Below are 17,083 nucleotides of genomic sequence, written 5' to 3'. Positions count from 1 at the left end.
TAACAGACAAACACAAGTTACTACAATATTCCATTTTAATGTAATGAAGTATATTATACCGATTATATTTGCATGAGTCTTAATTAAATGAATATATTTCATTTTTATTCACATTATTAAAAAAGTAGGATATTTGTGGAACTAAATTTAACAGTTCATGGAAATAATATTTAAGGTGTGTGTGTGTGTGTGTGAGAGAGAGAGAGTATGTATTTGTGTGTGTGAGTGAGTGAGTGAGTGAGAGAGTGAGAGAGTGAGAGAGTGAGAGAGTGAGAGAGAGAAAGTATCGTGTATGCAGTGGAGGATTTAGGCACAGGTGACATGGGCAGCCGCCCAGGGCGGCATCTTGCCGGGGGCAGCATGGGGCGCCCACACAAAATAAAAATAATAATAATATTCTGAATGGTGACATGGGCAGCCTATAATAATATTCTGAATGGTGACATGGGCAGCCTATAATAATATTCTGAATGGTGACATGGGCAGCCTATAATAATATTCTGAATGGTGACATGGGCAGCCTATAATAATATTCTGAATGGTGACATGGGCAGCCTATAATAATATTCTGAATGGTGACATGGGCAGCCTATAATAATATTCTGAATGGTGACATGGCCAGCCTATAATAATATTCTGAATGGTGACATGGGCAGCCTATAATAATATTCTGAATGGTGACATGGGCAGCCTATAATAATATTCTGAATGGTGACATGGGCAGCCTATAATAATATTCTGAATGGTGACATGGTCAGCCTATAATAATATTCTGAATGGTGACATGGGCAGCCTATAATAATATTCTGAATGGTGACATGGCCAGCCTATAATAATATTCTGAATGGTGACATGGGCAGCCTATAATAATATTCTGAATGGTGACATGGGCAGCCTATAATAATATTCTGAATGGTGACATGGGCAGCCTATAATAATATTCTGAATGGTGACATGATCGCTTTTCCATCGCTCATTTTCTCATTACATCAGTGATATGATGTCACCGTGTGGGACTGTGGGTCAATTAACCTTGTCGGAGTGGGCACCCTGATTCTAGTTTGTGAGCTAGGCAGGCCTCCCACTCAAAAGTATGAGATGGGGAGGGGGGCGAGGGTAGGTTGACCTCAGGTCTCCCCACTGGAAGCCAGAGGGAGGGGGAGTGGGGAATCTATCAAATAGCGCACCTCTAACTTAGTACAGTACTAATGCAATTAGTAATGCAATTAGTTGTGCAGTTTAGTTGGTGTGTTTCTTGTTTGAAGTTCAATAGTGTAATAATCAGGTTCTCTTCTTTATAAGTGTGTTATTCTATTTGTGTATTATAGGATTTGTACAATTTTTTTATATTTGTCTTTGTTACTTCTTTTTGATATTTATGAGTCTTATTTTAGTATTTTTATATGTTGTAATTATTTATTTAGTGCTCATCAATGATGCTTTTTTTGGGGGGGGGGGGGGGGGGGGGGGCTGAAAGGACGGTTAGCCCAAGGAGCCGTACAAACTAGAACCACCACTGTGTGTCTGTATCAGCCGTGAAGCTCTGTGATGTCCCAGACGAAGTTGAGAGACAGGTCCTTCATCCTCTCCTGATAGATCTGGTCAAAGCGTTCACTCTGAGCCACCGTCAACAAGTTCTTCCAGTCTCCTATGGTACCTGAGAGAGAGAGATTGTTTTATTAATTATTTTTATGTAACCTTTTATTTAACTAGGCAAGTCAGTTAAGAACAAATTCTTATTTACAATGACGACCTAGGAACAGTGGGTTAACTGGTCTAGGAACAGTGGGTTAACTGGTCTAGGAACAGTGGGTTAACTGGTCTAGGAACAGTGGGTTAACTGCCTTGTTCAGGGGCAGAACGACAGATTTGTACCTTGTCAGCTCAGGGATTCGATCTAGCAACCTTTCGGTTACTGGCCCAACGCATTAACCTCTAGGCCACCTGCCAATAAAGCTATGAAATAGATAAAGCTATGCTTGATATATTTCAGATACATTGACACTGGAAGGGGGGCTAGGGGGCTCACTTTCTGACGGGAAGTTCTGAAAACCTCCTTAAATACACCCCCCCTCTTTTCTGCCCCCCCCCCCCCCCCCCCCGATACCAGTACAAACCTATACTCATGTTTTTCATGTATCAATTTCAACAATAAAGCCTCTAAACATTTCTTATTTTCCTCACCTTTGCGTAGGAACTTCCCCTTCTTCTTGTCATTGACGATCTCAGGCAAGAACTCATAGTTGGCCTTGTCATCTTTCTTCATGTTATTGAAGGTGACTTTCTCCACTATGCTGTCTATAGCTGCATCAGATAGACTCTTCCCGACAAACTCAGCCAGACGCTCTACCACCGATCTCAGGTCCTGTTGTAGCAGGACACATGAAATAAAACCAATATGGCATGTAAAATGAACAGAAATATAAACCATTTGTAGTGTTGGTCCCATGTTTCATGAGCTGAAATTTAAAAAAAATCCCAGAAATCTTTCAGCTTATTTCTCTCAAATTTTGTGCACACATTTGTTTACATTCCTGTTAGAGAGCATTTATCTTTTGCCAAGATAATCCGTCCACCTGACAGGTGTGGCATTTTAAGAAGCTGATGAAACAGCATGATCATGATCATTACACAGGTAATACTACATCTGTTGCACGACTTGTTGCAGTAGTATCAGATGCATCATTGATGTAGGCTACTGCATCTTATAACAGGTCAGTGCAGTGGTGTAGGTATTCATGTGGTACATACAGCGTTAATCAGTGTAAATGTCATGTTACCTTGATCATCTCTTCATAGCTGAGGAACATGATGTTGTATTTGTCCTGGTTGTTGTACCATCCTCTGACATGGTCGAACCAGCAGCCACCAAGCACTGAAGAGATGGGTTCACATAGGACAGCAGACAGTAAGTGCTAGTCAGTGTGTGTTAGTTGTTAATTAGCTTACGGTTTTGTATAATACTGTGTTACACTGATGAAGCCAATTTGGCCAAAGAAGTGCCATGTGATGGAGGGAGGGTGAACAGTGGCACTCACTCCATCCACAGAAGAACTTGTCCAGCATCTCGTCATAGTGTTCTGGACTGTCCAGATTCTTCATGAACTTAGAGAAGTGGAAGTAAGACACCAGGATGTCTTTAGGGTTCCTGGTCACATAGATTACCTATGGAGGAGATAGGGGAGATATAGTAGCTCTTTCCTGCAGTTGAATGACCAAAAGCGCCCTCTAGTGGCCTCATGACCAAAAGCGCCCTCTAGTGGCCTCATGACCAAAAGCGCCCTCTAGTGGCCTCATGGGTGGAATGTTATTCATATTTTTCACAAGACGAAAATCCGGTGTTTTTACGTCAAATGGTTTTGTTATATTTCAGTCTTCTGTGATGTATATCAAGTGTAATATTGGGATGCAAACTCAAAATTGAATACATTTCAACTCTATATCTGACATGGTACAGGTGTCCTCTTTTTGTAAGCCCATAACCATGTGTGTGAGGTGTATACTTTTGTTTCAAAGTAGATTTGTTTAAGACTACCAAGAAACACTCTGTGTGACCCTGATTTAGCCCACTGCAGTAAAAGGTTAACAGTGTGTATTGAGGAGAAAGGGGTGATATAGAGTTGACAGGGGTGATATAGGGTTAACAGTGTGTATGGAGATACGGGGTGATATAGGGTTAACAGTGTATATGGAGGAGAAAGGGGTGATATAGAGTTGAAAGGGGTGATATAGGGTTAACAGTGTGTATGGAGATACGGGGTGATATAGGGTTAACAGTGTATATGGAGGAGATACGGGGTGATATAGGGTTAACAGTGTGTATGGAGGAGATACGGGGTGATATAGGGTTAACAGTGTGTATGGAGGAGATACGGGGTGATATAGGGTTAACAGTGTATATGGAGGAGAAAGGGGTGATATAGGGTTAACAGTGTATATGGAGGAGATACGGGGTGATATAGGGTTAACAGTGTGTATGGAGGAGATACGGGGTGATATAGGGTTAACAGTGTATATGGAGGAGATACGGGGTGATATAGGGTTAACAGTGTGTATGGAGGAGATACGGGGTGATATAGGGTTAACAGTGTATATGGAGGAGAAAGGGGTGATATAGGGTTAACAGTGTATATGGAGGAGAAAGGGGTGATATAGGGTTAACAGTGTATATGGAGGAGAAAGGGGTGATATAGGGTTAACAGTGTGTATGGAGATACGGGGTGATATAGGGTTAACAGTGTATATGGAGGAGATACGGGGTGATATAGGGTTAACAGTGTATATGGAGGAGAAAGGGGTGATATAGGGTTAACAGTGTATTGAGGAGAAAGGGGTGATATAGAGTTGAAAGGGGTGATATAGGGTTAACAGTGTGTATGGAGATACGGGGTGATATAGGGTTAACAGTGTATATGGAGGAGATACGGGGTGATATAGGGTTAACAGTGTGTATGGAGGAGAAAGGGGTGATATAGGGTTAACAGTGTATATGGAGGAGAAAGGGGTGATATAGGGTTAACAGTGTGTATGGAGGAGACAGGAGTGAAATATGGTTAACAGTGTGTAGTGTGTATGGAGGAGACAGGGGTGATATAGGGTTAACAGTGTATATGTATACCATCTAACCCCACTCACTACCATCTAAACCCACTCACTACCATCTAACCCCACTCACTACCATCTAACCCCACTCACTACCATCTAACCCCACTCACTTCCATTTAAACCCCACTCACTACCATCTAACCCCACTCACTACCATCTAAACCCCACTCACTACCATCTAAACCCCACTCACTACCATTTAAACCCCACTCACTACCATGTAAACCCCACTCACTGCCATCTAACCCCACTCACTACCATCTAACCCCACTCACTACCATCTAACCCCACTCACTACCATCTAAACCCCACTCACTACCATCTAACCCCACTCACTACCATCTAACCCCACTCACTACCATCTAACCCCACTCACTACCATTTAAACCCCAATCACTACCATTTAAACCCCACTCACTACCATCTAACCCCACTCACTACCATCTAACCCCACTCACTACCATCTAACCCCACTCACTACCATTTAAACCCCACTCACTACCATCTAACCCCACTCACTACCATCTAACCCCACTCACTACCATTTAAACCCCACTCACTGCCGTCTAACCCCACTCACTACCATCTAACCCCACTCACTACAATTTAAACCCACTCACTGAAGGCATAATGCTGTATGTATAACCATCTAACCCCACTCACTACCATCTGACCCCACTCACTACCATCTAACCCCACTCACTACCATCTAACCTCACTCACTTCCATTTAAACCCCACTCACTACCATCTAACCCCACTCACTACCATCTGACCCCACTCACTACCATCTAGCCCCACTCACTACCATCTAACCCCACTCACTACCATCTAACCCCACTCACTTCCATTTATACCCACTCACTTCCATTTAAACCCCACTCACTACCATCTAACCCCACTCACTACCATTTAAACCCACTCACTACCATCTAACCCCACTTACTTCCATTTAAACCCACTCACTACCATCTAAACCCCACTCACTACCATCTAAACCCCACTCACTACCATTTATACCCACTCACTGAAGGCATAATGCTGTATGTATAACCATCTAACCCCACTCACTACCATCTAACCCCACTCACTACCATCTAACCCCACTCACTACCATTTAAACCCCACTCACTACCATCTAACCCCACTCACTACCATCTAACCCCACTCACTACCATCTAACCCCACTCACTACCATCTAACCCCACTCACTTCCATTTAAACCCCACTCACTACCATCTAACCCCACTCACTACCATTTATACCCACTCACTGAAGGCATAATATTGTATGTATAACCATCTAACCCCACTCACTACCGTCTAACCCCACTCACTACCATCTAACCCCACTCACTACCATTTAAACCCCACTCACTACCATCTAACCCCACTCACTACCATCTAACCCCACTCACTACCATCTAACCCCACTCACTACCATCTAACCCCACTCACTACCAGTTAAACCCCACTCACTACCATCTAACCCCACTCACTACCATCTAATCCCACTCACTACCATCCAACCCCACTCACTACCAGTTAAACCCACTCACTACCATCTAACCCCACTCACTACCATTTAAACCCACTCACTGAAGGCATAATGCTGTATGTATAACCATCTAACCCCACCCACTTTGGCCCTCTTCTTCTGCAGGCCCTTGGGCATAAGTTCCTGGTGTAGATGGGAGCAGAAGAGGCGTGGAGAGGGTCTCTCGGTGTAGGTCTTCCCCTTCTCCAGGATCTCCAGCCAGGGCATCCTCACAAAGGTGGTCTGGTTAGCCTCCTCTGGGAAATCATCCTCAAACAACAGGGTGATGATACGCTGGGTCCATACTGTACCTGGGAGAGGAGAGGGAGAGAGAGCAAGAGAGTGAGAGAAAAGTGGCAGTGAAGGTGAATGTAGTTTGTCCTCCAAAAAATGGAGAGAGGGAGAAACCCCACCTTACAGGTTCTGTCAATAGTACTACACTGACCTTACATACTGTTACCTGAGCACAGGTAACTTGTAGATAGGTTATATATTTTAGCCATGTACAGTATATATATATTAAGATAATGTGGCATATTTAATTTTATTTACAATGACAGCCTAGGAACAGTGTGTTAACTGCCTTGTTCAGGGGCGGAACAACAGATTGGGGTCAGATGGTAGTGATGGGGTTAGATGGTAGTGAGTGGGGTTAGATGGTAGTGAGTGGGGTTAGATGGCAGTGAGTGGGGCTAGATGGTAGTGAGTGGGGTTAGATGGTAGTGAGTGGGGGCGGAACAACCTTGTCAGCTCGGGGATTCAATCTCGCAACCTTCCGGTTACTAGTCCAACGCTCTAACCACTATTCTAGCCCTTTTTCTCCCCAATTTCGTGGTATCCAATTGTTAGTAGCTACTATCTTGTCTCATCGCTACAGAGACAAAGGTTGAAAGTCATGCGTCCTCCGATACACAACCCAACCAAGCCGCACTGCTTCTTAACACAGCGCCAACCAAACCCGGAAGCCAGCCGCACCAATGTGTCGGAGGAAACACCGTGCACCTGGCGACCTGGTTAGCGTGCACTGCGCCCGGCCCGCCACAGGAGTTGCTGGTGCGCGATGAGACAAGAATATCCCAACCGGCCAAACCCTCCCTAACCCGGACGACGCTAGGCCAATTCTGCGTCGCCCCATGGACCTCCCGGTCGCGGCCGGTTACGACAGAGCCTAGGCACAGCTGGTGGCACAGCTGGCGCTGCAGTACAGCGCCCTTAACCACTGCGCCACCCGGGAGGCCTAAGGGAGGCTGTTCTTAGGCACAACGCAATACTTATATAACTTATATATTGAAAGGTTTCTAGTTTGCTCAGTTAATTTATTCCATTTCTTTATTGCTCTAAATCGAAATGTTCTTTTGCCCATTTCTTTTTTCTGTCTGGATAACGCATAGATGGTGGACAATCTATTCCTAGTATTTACGGAATGTCTGTTTCTTACCAACTGAATACCATTGTGAATAGAACTTGGCCGTTTTAAATTTTCTATATTATAAAATAAAATAAGCATGTGTTTTTCAATTATCTTGTCGATTGATGACCAACCAAGAACACTGCGCATGACTGCAACAGAAGAACCATATCTCCGCCTTAAAACAATCCTTGCTGCTTTATTCTGTGCATTCTGCAGCCTCCTAACTTCACTAGATGATGCATTTCCCCAGACCACCGAACAATAGTTCACCTGACTCTCAACCAATGCCTGTGTTATTTGCTGAATAATTTTTCCTGGTAAATATTTAGCTATCCTTCTGATTATGCATGCTGTTTTAATATTTTTTTTTACATTGATTAGTTATTTGAGATGACCATGATAAACAGTTGTCTAGCTGCACTCCCAGTAGTTTGGTTTCTGACATTTCTTCAAATTATACTCCTCCCATACTTAATTGTATCCCATGCTGTTTTGGCCTTTTCCTAGTTGAACAGACCAACATAACTTTGGTTTTCTTGGTGTTTAAAGCAAGTTTGTTTTGGCAAACCCATTTCCTGATATTCTCCAAATCTCCTTGTAAAGCTTGCTGTACCAGTGTGTGTGTGTGTGAGTGAGTGAGTGAGTGAGTGAGTGAGAGTAGAAAGGGATATACTGTAAATGTCCATTTTGGTACAGTTTGTTGTCAAAGCAAGGCAAACTTTAACCAATATGCTTGAGATGAAATAGCCTACCACAAATAGTTGTATTATTATATTTGTGTTGTTGTTGTATGTATTAAGGATCCCCATTAGCTGCTGTTTTGGCTGCAGCTACTCTTCCTGGGGTCCAAACAAGATGAAGGCATTTACATCTCAATGTATTTAAAAAAAAATGTAAACTACATAATACAACAAACACATTATTACACCACAACTCTACCACTACATATCTACACTGCAACATTTATAATACCACAATATATCAACATCACAATGTACTTGTGTGTAGAGTGCGTGTTAGCTTGTGTGTGCATATGCGTGTGTGTGTGCCTGTGTGTGTGTCTCTTCACAGTCCGAGTTGTCCCATAAGGTGTAGTTCATGTATTCATGGCTCTATGTAGTACTGTGCCTTTCCCAGAGTCTGTTGTAGACTTGGAGACTGTGAAGAGACCCCTGGTGGCATGTCTTGTGGGGAATGCATGGTTGTCTGAGCTGTGTGTTCGCTGTTTGAACAGACCCCTGGTGGCATGTCTTGTGGGGAATGCATGGTTATCTGAGCTGTGTGTTCGCTGTTTGAACAGACCCCTGGTGGCATGTCTTGTGGGGAATGCCCAACTCTACCTGGAAAATGTTGGAGAGGCTTCCATTAAAGAACACCCTCTGTGTTCTGTTAGACAGGTAAATCTCGACCCACTATAAAGCAGGGGATGTAAAGCCATAACACGTTTTTCAGCAGCCGACTATGATTGATAAAGTCAAAAGCTGCACTGAAGTCAATCAACACAGCTCCCACAATCTTCTTATTGTCAAGTTCTTTCAGCCAATCATCATTTGCGTAAGTGCCATACATCTTCCCTATGAGAATGCTGAATGTCAGCTGTTAATGTGTTTACTGCAAACGTTGGCTTATTCATGCTTTAATTACAACCTACTCAATTTGTAATAGATTTTCAAGCACCAGTCCTGCTTATTATACCTCTGTAGCTACTGTCCGTGTGAAAGTAAGACTTTTCAATCGTTTGCTTACCTGATTTGGGGAAAGTGACAAGGACAACATCACTGTCCTTGATCTCAAAGTGTTCCAAGCTGTCGATATATTCCGTGGTTAATTCATACGTGTCAGCCACGGGAAACACCTGGCCTTTATATGTAAACAACTGCTCACCGAGAAGCTTATACTCTTGTTGAGCCATTTAGAAAAAACGTTATCGGAAAACGGTTGATAAGGGGAAAAACAGCTGAAACCAATTGTGGTCAATAGGAAAATGAGAGTGAGGGAAGGTGACCGAGGACGTTTTCTAAGAATTAGATTAGATTTTTATAAGTGAAGTTACGTAAACCGTGTCAATTTTTTTGTTTACGGGTTAATGAGAGTAGGCTTCTTCAGTTAACCTTTGTACAGTTGCATTGTCCTGTTGTAACTCTACGGTTGTCACAACTTCCACCTTCTAGCCTTCGTGATCCACTTTTCATTTTCCATTTGTTTTGTATTTGTTTTACACACCTGGTTTCAATTCCCCAATTACATGTTCATTCTTTAACCCTCTGTTTTCCCCCATGGTTTTTATGAGTGATTGTTTTATTGTAAGTTTGGTCCGATGTTTATGGGCTTGGTATTACTTCATGTATTTGGACATTTTGAGTAAAGTTTCTTGTGTTACTCATCTCTGCTGTCCTGCGCCTGACTCCTCTGCACCAGCTACACCCAGATCCTTAAACAATCACGCACAAAAACCATGGGGAAAACAGAGGGTTAAATGATGAACATGTAATTGGGGAATAGAAACCGTGACAGTACCCTCAACGCGCTGCAGCAGCGCACCGACACCGACCCCGGAGACGACCGGAGGTCGAGGCGCAGGGCGATCCGGTTGGAGACGGTGGAACTCCAGTAGCAACGAAGGGTCCAAAACGTACTTCACGGCAGGTTTCGGGTCGAGAGCCAGACCCTGTCCCCCGGTGCGAACACCGGTGGCGATCGGCACTCGCCTTCTGACACCTCACGGCCTGTTGCAGGTGCACATAAGCGGCGTCCCAGGTCTGCCCTTTTATGGAAGGGGTTGAATTAAAAAATAAATAGCAATCTGTTTGCCCAAATAGGCGAGTCATTTTGTAGCTGTTGCTGGTTGAGCAATAGACTACATGTATGATGTCATTGTGGCTATGACTTTTTGAACTTCCAGTGGACATGGGAATTCTAAACCTCGAACAGAGTTGGCCAAGCACGGTCAATTATTCAAGTCATTCCACATCTCTCCTCTTTCAATTCACTTCTCATCAGGAACGGAGGGATGGAAGGACGAAGGGATGATTGTAGATCCATCCATTCATGGGGTTTTAGTCACTGTGGAGTGTTTTTCTAACCAGAGGGTTGATTGGTGATTGGCATGTTATTGGTTATTGATCTAAGAACCATGTCATCAAGTGGACGTGTCAAAGACACCCCAGGGGATAGGCTGTCAACCAGCAGGATCGGTCGATTCGATTGGTTTAGAAACAGACATGCTCACACTAGATACACGTGTGCCTTGTATGTGTGTGTGTGTAAGTGTGTGTCTCATTTACAGTAGAATGAATGACTGTATAGAGCTCAAGTGTATCTTGATTCCCGAGAGTGTCTAGCAAAACTCTCTCTCTCTCTCAAACACACATGCACACATGCACACACTTTCTCTTTCTCACTGACTCTCTTTTTTTTCTAAATTATTGTACTATACTGCCATCTTCTGTAAGATCTCGGAAAGACACCGAATTACACAAGAACGAGTCAATTACCATTCGGCAATTTAACTTGGATTGTAATTAAATTCACGTGAACCAAGTGCTGTCGATTCAGATTACTGTAAGAGAAGAGACTTGTCAGTCACTTATTACTGTGTGTGTGTGTGTGTGTGTGTGTGTGTGTGAACCTATTTTACCCCCAGCTGTCAAGGAGCAGCTACTTTGAACTGAAAATCCACTAGACTCTAACCCAGTCATATAGGTCACCTGTTCAGGTATCCAGTCATATAGGTCACTTGTTCAGGTATCCAGTCATATAGGTCACCTGTTCAGGTATCCAGTCATATAGGTCACCTGTTCAGGTATCCAATCATATAGGTCACCTGTTCAGGAATCCATTCATATAGGTCACCTGTTCAGGTATCCAGTCATATAGGTCACCTGTTCAGGTATCCAGTCATATAGGTCACCTGTTCAGGAATCCAGTCATATAGGTCACCTGTTCAGGTATCCAATCATATATTTTTCACCTGTTCAGGAATCCAGTCATATAGGTCACCTGTTGAGGTATCCAGTCATATAGGTTACCTGTTCAGGTATCCAGTCATATAGGTCACCTGTTCAGGTATCCAGTCATATAGGTCACCTGTTCAGGTATCCAGTCACATATGTCACCTGTTCAGGCATGTGGTCTTACCTTAATGTAATGTGATACACACACCTACATACACACATAACGTTGGAGGATCATGTGACGGACAAGATAGTAAGTGTGTGTGTGTGTGTGTGTGTGTGTGTGTGTGTGTGTGTGTGTGTGTGTGTGTGTGCAGATGGAGGGTTGGAGGTGAAGAGGTGGATTGTCAGGTACTTAAGATTTGACCTGACCCCCCCCATCGCTTAGCTCTCTCTTTCCCACAGAAGGACACTCTATCTACCCTCCTTCTGGAGGTAAGTACCCCCCTGCTGAGTGGTTCCCTCCATGCTACAGGGAATTAGCGCTGGACTTCAGCCCAGCCTCATTGCTCTGTATTCAGGGTCAGATGACCATGTCTCCCTTGAGTGATGGAGGTATATGATGACACCTGTCACGTTCTGACCTTAGTTCCTTTGATTTGTCTTTGTTTTAGTATGTATCACGCTGCGCATTGGTCCTCCGATCCTTACTACTCCTCCTTCTCCTCCTCGTCGGAGGAGGAGGAGGAAGACAGCCGTTACAACACCTACTAGCCCCAAAAGTGCACTGCACGTAAACAAGAAATTAAGCTTTTTGTTATTTGAATGATTGTGTAAAAGTCACATCAGTTCATTTGTGCAGATCTTTGAATTGCCTGGCTTGACCTAAATGGCTATATAGGAGGGGAGCCCACCCATAGCTTAGTCTTATACATTTACATATTACTGTAAATTGGCTTCATGGGTATCAGACCATTTGTCATGTATGGGATGTGAATGTGACTTTGTAGCCTGCAGTGCTGTAGGTGCATTGTCTAATTCATATAAATGACACCTTTGCCACATTTGAAAGTGTATAAAGAGTTATTTCTTCATTTCTATAGTAAAGGACTTGGAGAATAAACCTCTTCTATGTATTTCCAATAAAAAGCCACACTTGAACACAGTCTAATCCCCTGTCTGGTTTGCGTCCCAAATTGCACCCTATTCTCTATTTAGTGCACTACTTTTTTACCAAGGGGCCTATAGGTAACAGGGTGCCATTTAGGATGCATCCTTGGTCCTGTGTATAGATTGGGGCCGAGATACAAAGCCCTGCTAAAAGGCTCCCTTGACTCTCTGGGTCTTTGTTCAAAGTGGAGAGCAATGTACTTGCTGTTTTAAAAGGGCCTTTTCAGCTAGGCCGTAAACCGATCCTGGGCCTTGCCTAGCTGGGGTGTGCCCAGGACGTCTAGGGTTTACCTGGGGGACTGAGAGGGTGGATGTGAGATTGGGTGGAGGGGAGGGGAGGGAGGAGAAAGAAAGAAAGAGACTGGGGGATGTGGGAATGAAGGGAGGGAGGTGGACGAGAAAGAGAGAGAAAGAGAGAGAGAGAGAGAGAGAGAGAGAGAGAGAGAGAGAGAAAGGAAGGCAGCTGGTCAGTAGGAGTGAAGCGAGGGATGGAGGGATGGATGGTAAGAAGAGAAGGCTGAGAAAGGACAGACAAACAAAGGTGTGGATGAAGGTTGCGCGTTTGTCCCCTCTCGTTGATTCTCTGGTGAATTAATTGTATCAGCCTCTTTCTCTTTATCGACTTCTCTTTCTCTCTTTTATCAAACGCTGTCCCTGAAAGGGGAGGATAGCCTATATACTGTATGCAAAGACAAGAACGAGCCTAAAGTAATGTGATGCTTACTGGGATACAGACAGTGTTGTGTGAATACTCTACAAGCAGAAATATTGCATACAAGACTGTAAAACTGAATATTAGCCTAAAGCGGAATCTGATTTGGTGCCAAAGGTCCAGAGTTTTGCCTGGGGCAAGTCACAATTCTTCTGAGAACCCCTGCTTCCCTCCCACCGCAATTAGGACGAGTTTGATCTGTGACAGGCCTTTTCTGATTGACTGTGGCCTCTGCAGCGATTAGGCCCTACTGCACACCATAATTACGGCTCTAATTGGCAACGCTTGGGGAACATGATGTGGGCAATGGGCATGATGATTGATAATTCATCAAATCCATCTCTGGTGTGATGACATTCATTAACCTCTACTAGCCTATGTGCTTCTCTCTCTCTCTGCATAAATGAACCCATGTAGCCTCTGCCAAGGCCTTATCAGTCTCGACTATTCATTTAGTCATACTTCAGATCAAGCCCCTGCACGCTATGCAGTTGTCTTGCAGCTTCCTTCCCCCACATCTACAGATGAAGGCTCCATCACAAATAGAATCCTTTCCCCTACACAGTGCACTACATTTGCCCAGAGCCCTATGACCCTGGCCAAAAATAACGCACTAGGGAATAGGGTGCCATTTGGGAGGCGGCGGGAGAATTATTTGGGCATTGCCAATAACAGTTAAGCTCCTAGTCATGTCAGAAATGGACAGAACCTGTTGAGGATTAACCCATAAACAGTCTGGGCTTTTGTGCCACATGCAAGAACTCATCTCTGGTATGAGATTCTCTCCCTGGAGAGAAACAGAGTGAGCGAGAAAGGGAGAGAGAGGGAAGATTAGATGGGTTTTTACAGTGAATGTTCCCATTCAGAAAATAGCCCACCCTATTGCTTGTCTGACTGGTAGTGTCTCATCAGTTTCAAAAGCTGTCAGGAATTGTCTTTTCTATTTTACAATGTAGTTTTGGTGGGGGGTTCTTTAAAATGGTGAGTCATAGCCTATGGATGGAGGCTCTGGCAGATGTGCACTGACTAGTGGAAGTGTCACTAAAACGTTATTATTCATCAAACGTTATGTTACTTTCTGTTACAAATACAATGTTAAAATTGGTATGTGGATTAAAACAATAAAAACGTTACTAAATCCCAACGGGATTTAATTTGTCCTCTCTACTGTTAATTTGCCATTCAATTTAAGCACGGTGCCTTTACCGAAGGGAAGAGGCGGAGTGATTGCAGTGATGAGTGAACGAATGACACATATCTCCTCCCTTCCGCTGGCGCTGAAACTCGAGAGAGAAGTGACAGGTAGGAAGACCGTTGTGTAGCTACGAGACCAGACAGACAGACTCACATAGACACAAATGTCAAACTCATGAAAGAAAATGGTTCATAGAAAAGTCGACAGCTGGTGAGAGAGACCGTTATAAAAGTTTTGATGGGAAGTTGCCAGAGAAATGCATATTTTGATAATACACTTTACAACTTCGATGTGGATAATTTCATATTTAAGATCACAATGAGTGGACAGCAAACTTTTTTAAACTTAAAATTGTCACAACAAAAATGAATTTATAGCCCATATAAAATACGTGGGGCAGTGTCAGAATGATTTGTCAACGGAAGGCGCTTGTCATTGGAGGATGCTCACTAAATTAGATCAGAATACATGACAGAAGGAAGTTGTGGATGTGTTCAACGGGTCGAGACATAATACTCCCTTGATCACAGACACTTTCTATCCCTCTTCAAATGAAATAGCCTACAATCTCAGTTCATCATGCATAGAAGGAGGATGCTTCGGGCACTCCCTGTTTTTATATTAATGTTCTTCATCGTTTTAATCGTGGACTTTCAACTAAGGACGCGGAATCTCCACAAACTCAATTCTATTCACAATCCGTTCGGGGGAGACTTACTGCGCTCGATTCAAGAGACGCCTCTCTCCGCGGCAAAGGAGCCACCAAAGCCGGCCAAGTTTCCTCGACAACCCGCTGCTGTCTCTACTATGAACCAGACTGTTGGTGGCTTACAAGCGGAGATACAGAGAAGGAGAGACAAGTTGAGGGCTTTGGAACAGAGAAGGGTTGTCATCACTCCATCCCTGTTGAGGTTAACGGACATCTTCCTCGCGGTGAAGAGCACCGGGAGGTTCCACGGCACGCGCCTCTCTCTCCTCCTCGAGACGTGGATCTCCAAGACCAAGGAGCACGTGAGTGTGATTGATTGGTCCAGCACGTATTCATCAACGTTTTTTATATGTTACCTAATGTTATAGGGTACTTTGACGGGGGACCATTCAATTATCAAGTAACTTTGAACTTTTTTGGGATAAAGTAGCCTACAAATGTCAAAAATACTCATATCACTGTCTTTTTGCTTTACTGTAGGCCTAGTTTAGAGTCATTTTATTGCAATAACCTAGATATCACTGATTAGTGACATGGGATAACCAATAGCCTCAACACTCCCATTATGCACAGTTATTACACGGTAGGTGCACAGTGGTAACATGGTAGGTGCACAGTGGTAACATGGTAGGTGCACAGTGGTAACATGGGAATAGGTCCACAGTTATTACATGGTAGGTGCACAGTGGTAACATGGTAGGTGCACAGTTGTAACATGGTAGGTGCACAGTGGTAACATGGTAGGTGCACATTGGTAACATGGGAATAGGTCCACAGTTCTTACATGGTAGGTGCACAGTGGTAACATGGTAGGTGAACAGTGGTAACATGGTAGGTGCACAGTGGTAACATGGGAATAGGTCCACAGTTATTACATGGTAGGTGCACAGTGGTAACATGGTAGGTGCACAGTGGTAACTTGGTAGGTGCACAGTGGTAACATGGTAGGTGCACAGTGGTAACATGGGAATAGGTCTGCAGTTATTACATGGTAGGTAACCTAACAGTTATTGTTCAGTTCTTAGGGCCAGAGGGCCTGTTGATTGAGAAACACCTTATTTAGTCACTGTGGCCCAACTCAGCTGGTCCTCTTCCTGTTTTGAACAGTCATGTTCTTTACAGAACAAAGCAGCACTTCCTACTTCACTACTTTCTACACTGAGTCAACATGACTGGGGCTTTTCACTATCAGACTGTGTATCAGAGTTATGGTGAAGCATATGTGAGGAGTAGTCTAGTAGTCCCAGTGATGTTGTGTTAGGTTTGGCTGTATAGGAAGGGTAGCAAATTACACACACACACGCACGCACGCACGCACATGCACGCACACACATGCACACACGCACGCACGCACGCACGCACGGGGTACTTTTTATTGTAAACGTTGTCAAACACATACTTCATTGGCAGTTGGCACTTATCATTCCATGTTTGGTTCTCATAGACAGTGATAGTGTTCCAATACATGTTTGGTTCTCATAGACAGTGATAGTGTCCCACTACATGTTTGGTTCTCATAGACAGTGATAGTGTTCCAATACATGTTTGGTTCTCATAGACAGTGATAGTGTTCCCACTACATGTTTGGTTCTCATAGACAGTGATAGTGTCCCACTACATGTTTGGTTCTCATAGACAGTGATAGTGTTCCAATACATGTTTGGTTCTCATAGACAGTGATAGTGTTCCCAATACATGTCTGGTTCTCATAGACAGTGATAGTGTTCCAATACATGTCTGGTTCTCATAGACAGTGATAGTGTTCCAATACATGTTTGGTTCTCATAGACAGTGATAGTGTTCCAATACATGTTTGGTTCTCATAGACAGTGATAGTGTTCCAATACATGTTT

At 43.7% G+C, this 17,083-nt stretch overlaps 2 protein-coding genes across 6 annotated transcripts in view; one reads left to right on the top strand and one right to left on the bottom strand.

The window, feature by feature from the left end:
* Nucleotides 1-1,462: 1,462 nt before the first annotated feature.
* Nucleotides 1,463-10,326, bottom strand: LOC118936325 (amine sulfotransferase-like). Of its 5 annotated transcripts, none has more exons than XM_036942351.1 (6): nucleotides 10,069-10,326; nucleotides 6,237-6,451; nucleotides 3,039-3,165; nucleotides 2,781-2,875; nucleotides 2,185-2,365; nucleotides 1,463-1,657 (listed from the first exon to the last, which is right to left on the bottom strand). In XM_036942351.1, exons 2-6 carry the CDS (start codon nucleotides 6,366-6,368, stop codon nucleotides 1,530-1,532), a joined length of 663 nt encoding a protein of 220 aa, XP_036798246.1. In that variant the 5' UTR covers nucleotides 6,369-6,451; nucleotides 10,069-10,326; the 3' UTR covers nucleotides 1,463-1,529. The 5 variants fall into 5 exon arrangements, with proteins under 5 accessions (XP_036798246.1, XP_036798241.1, XP_036798243.1 ...); XM_036942346.1 differs by lacking the exon at nucleotides 10,069-10,326 and adding an exon at nucleotides 9,298-9,591; XM_036942348.1 differs by lacking the exon at nucleotides 10,069-10,326 and adding an exon at nucleotides 9,436-9,590.
* Nucleotides 10,327-14,580: 4,254 nt separating this feature from the next.
* LOC110487259 (beta-1,3-N-acetylglucosaminyltransferase manic fringe) overlaps nucleotides 14,581-17,083 on the top strand; it is a 23,184-nt gene continuing 20,681 nt past the window's right edge. Inside the window, exon 1 of the mRNA XM_036942342.1 lies at nucleotides 14,581-15,532. Coding sequence (XP_036798237.1) covers nucleotides 15,101-15,532 — 432 coding nt within the window. The 5' untranslated portion in view covers nucleotides 14,581-15,100. The remainder of the gene's footprint in view (nucleotides 15,533-17,083) is intronic.

Source organism: Oncorhynchus mykiss, chromosome 13 (genome assembly GCF_013265735.2).
Source record: "Oncorhynchus mykiss isolate Arlee chromosome 13, USDA_OmykA_1.1, whole genome shotgun sequence".
In the NCBI taxonomy this organism is placed as follows: domain Eukaryota; kingdom Metazoa; phylum Chordata; class Actinopteri; order Salmoniformes; family Salmonidae; genus Oncorhynchus; species Oncorhynchus mykiss.
The sequence above is the reverse complement of the archived record's forward strand: the minus strand, read 5'-3'. Positions and strand labels throughout refer to the sequence as shown.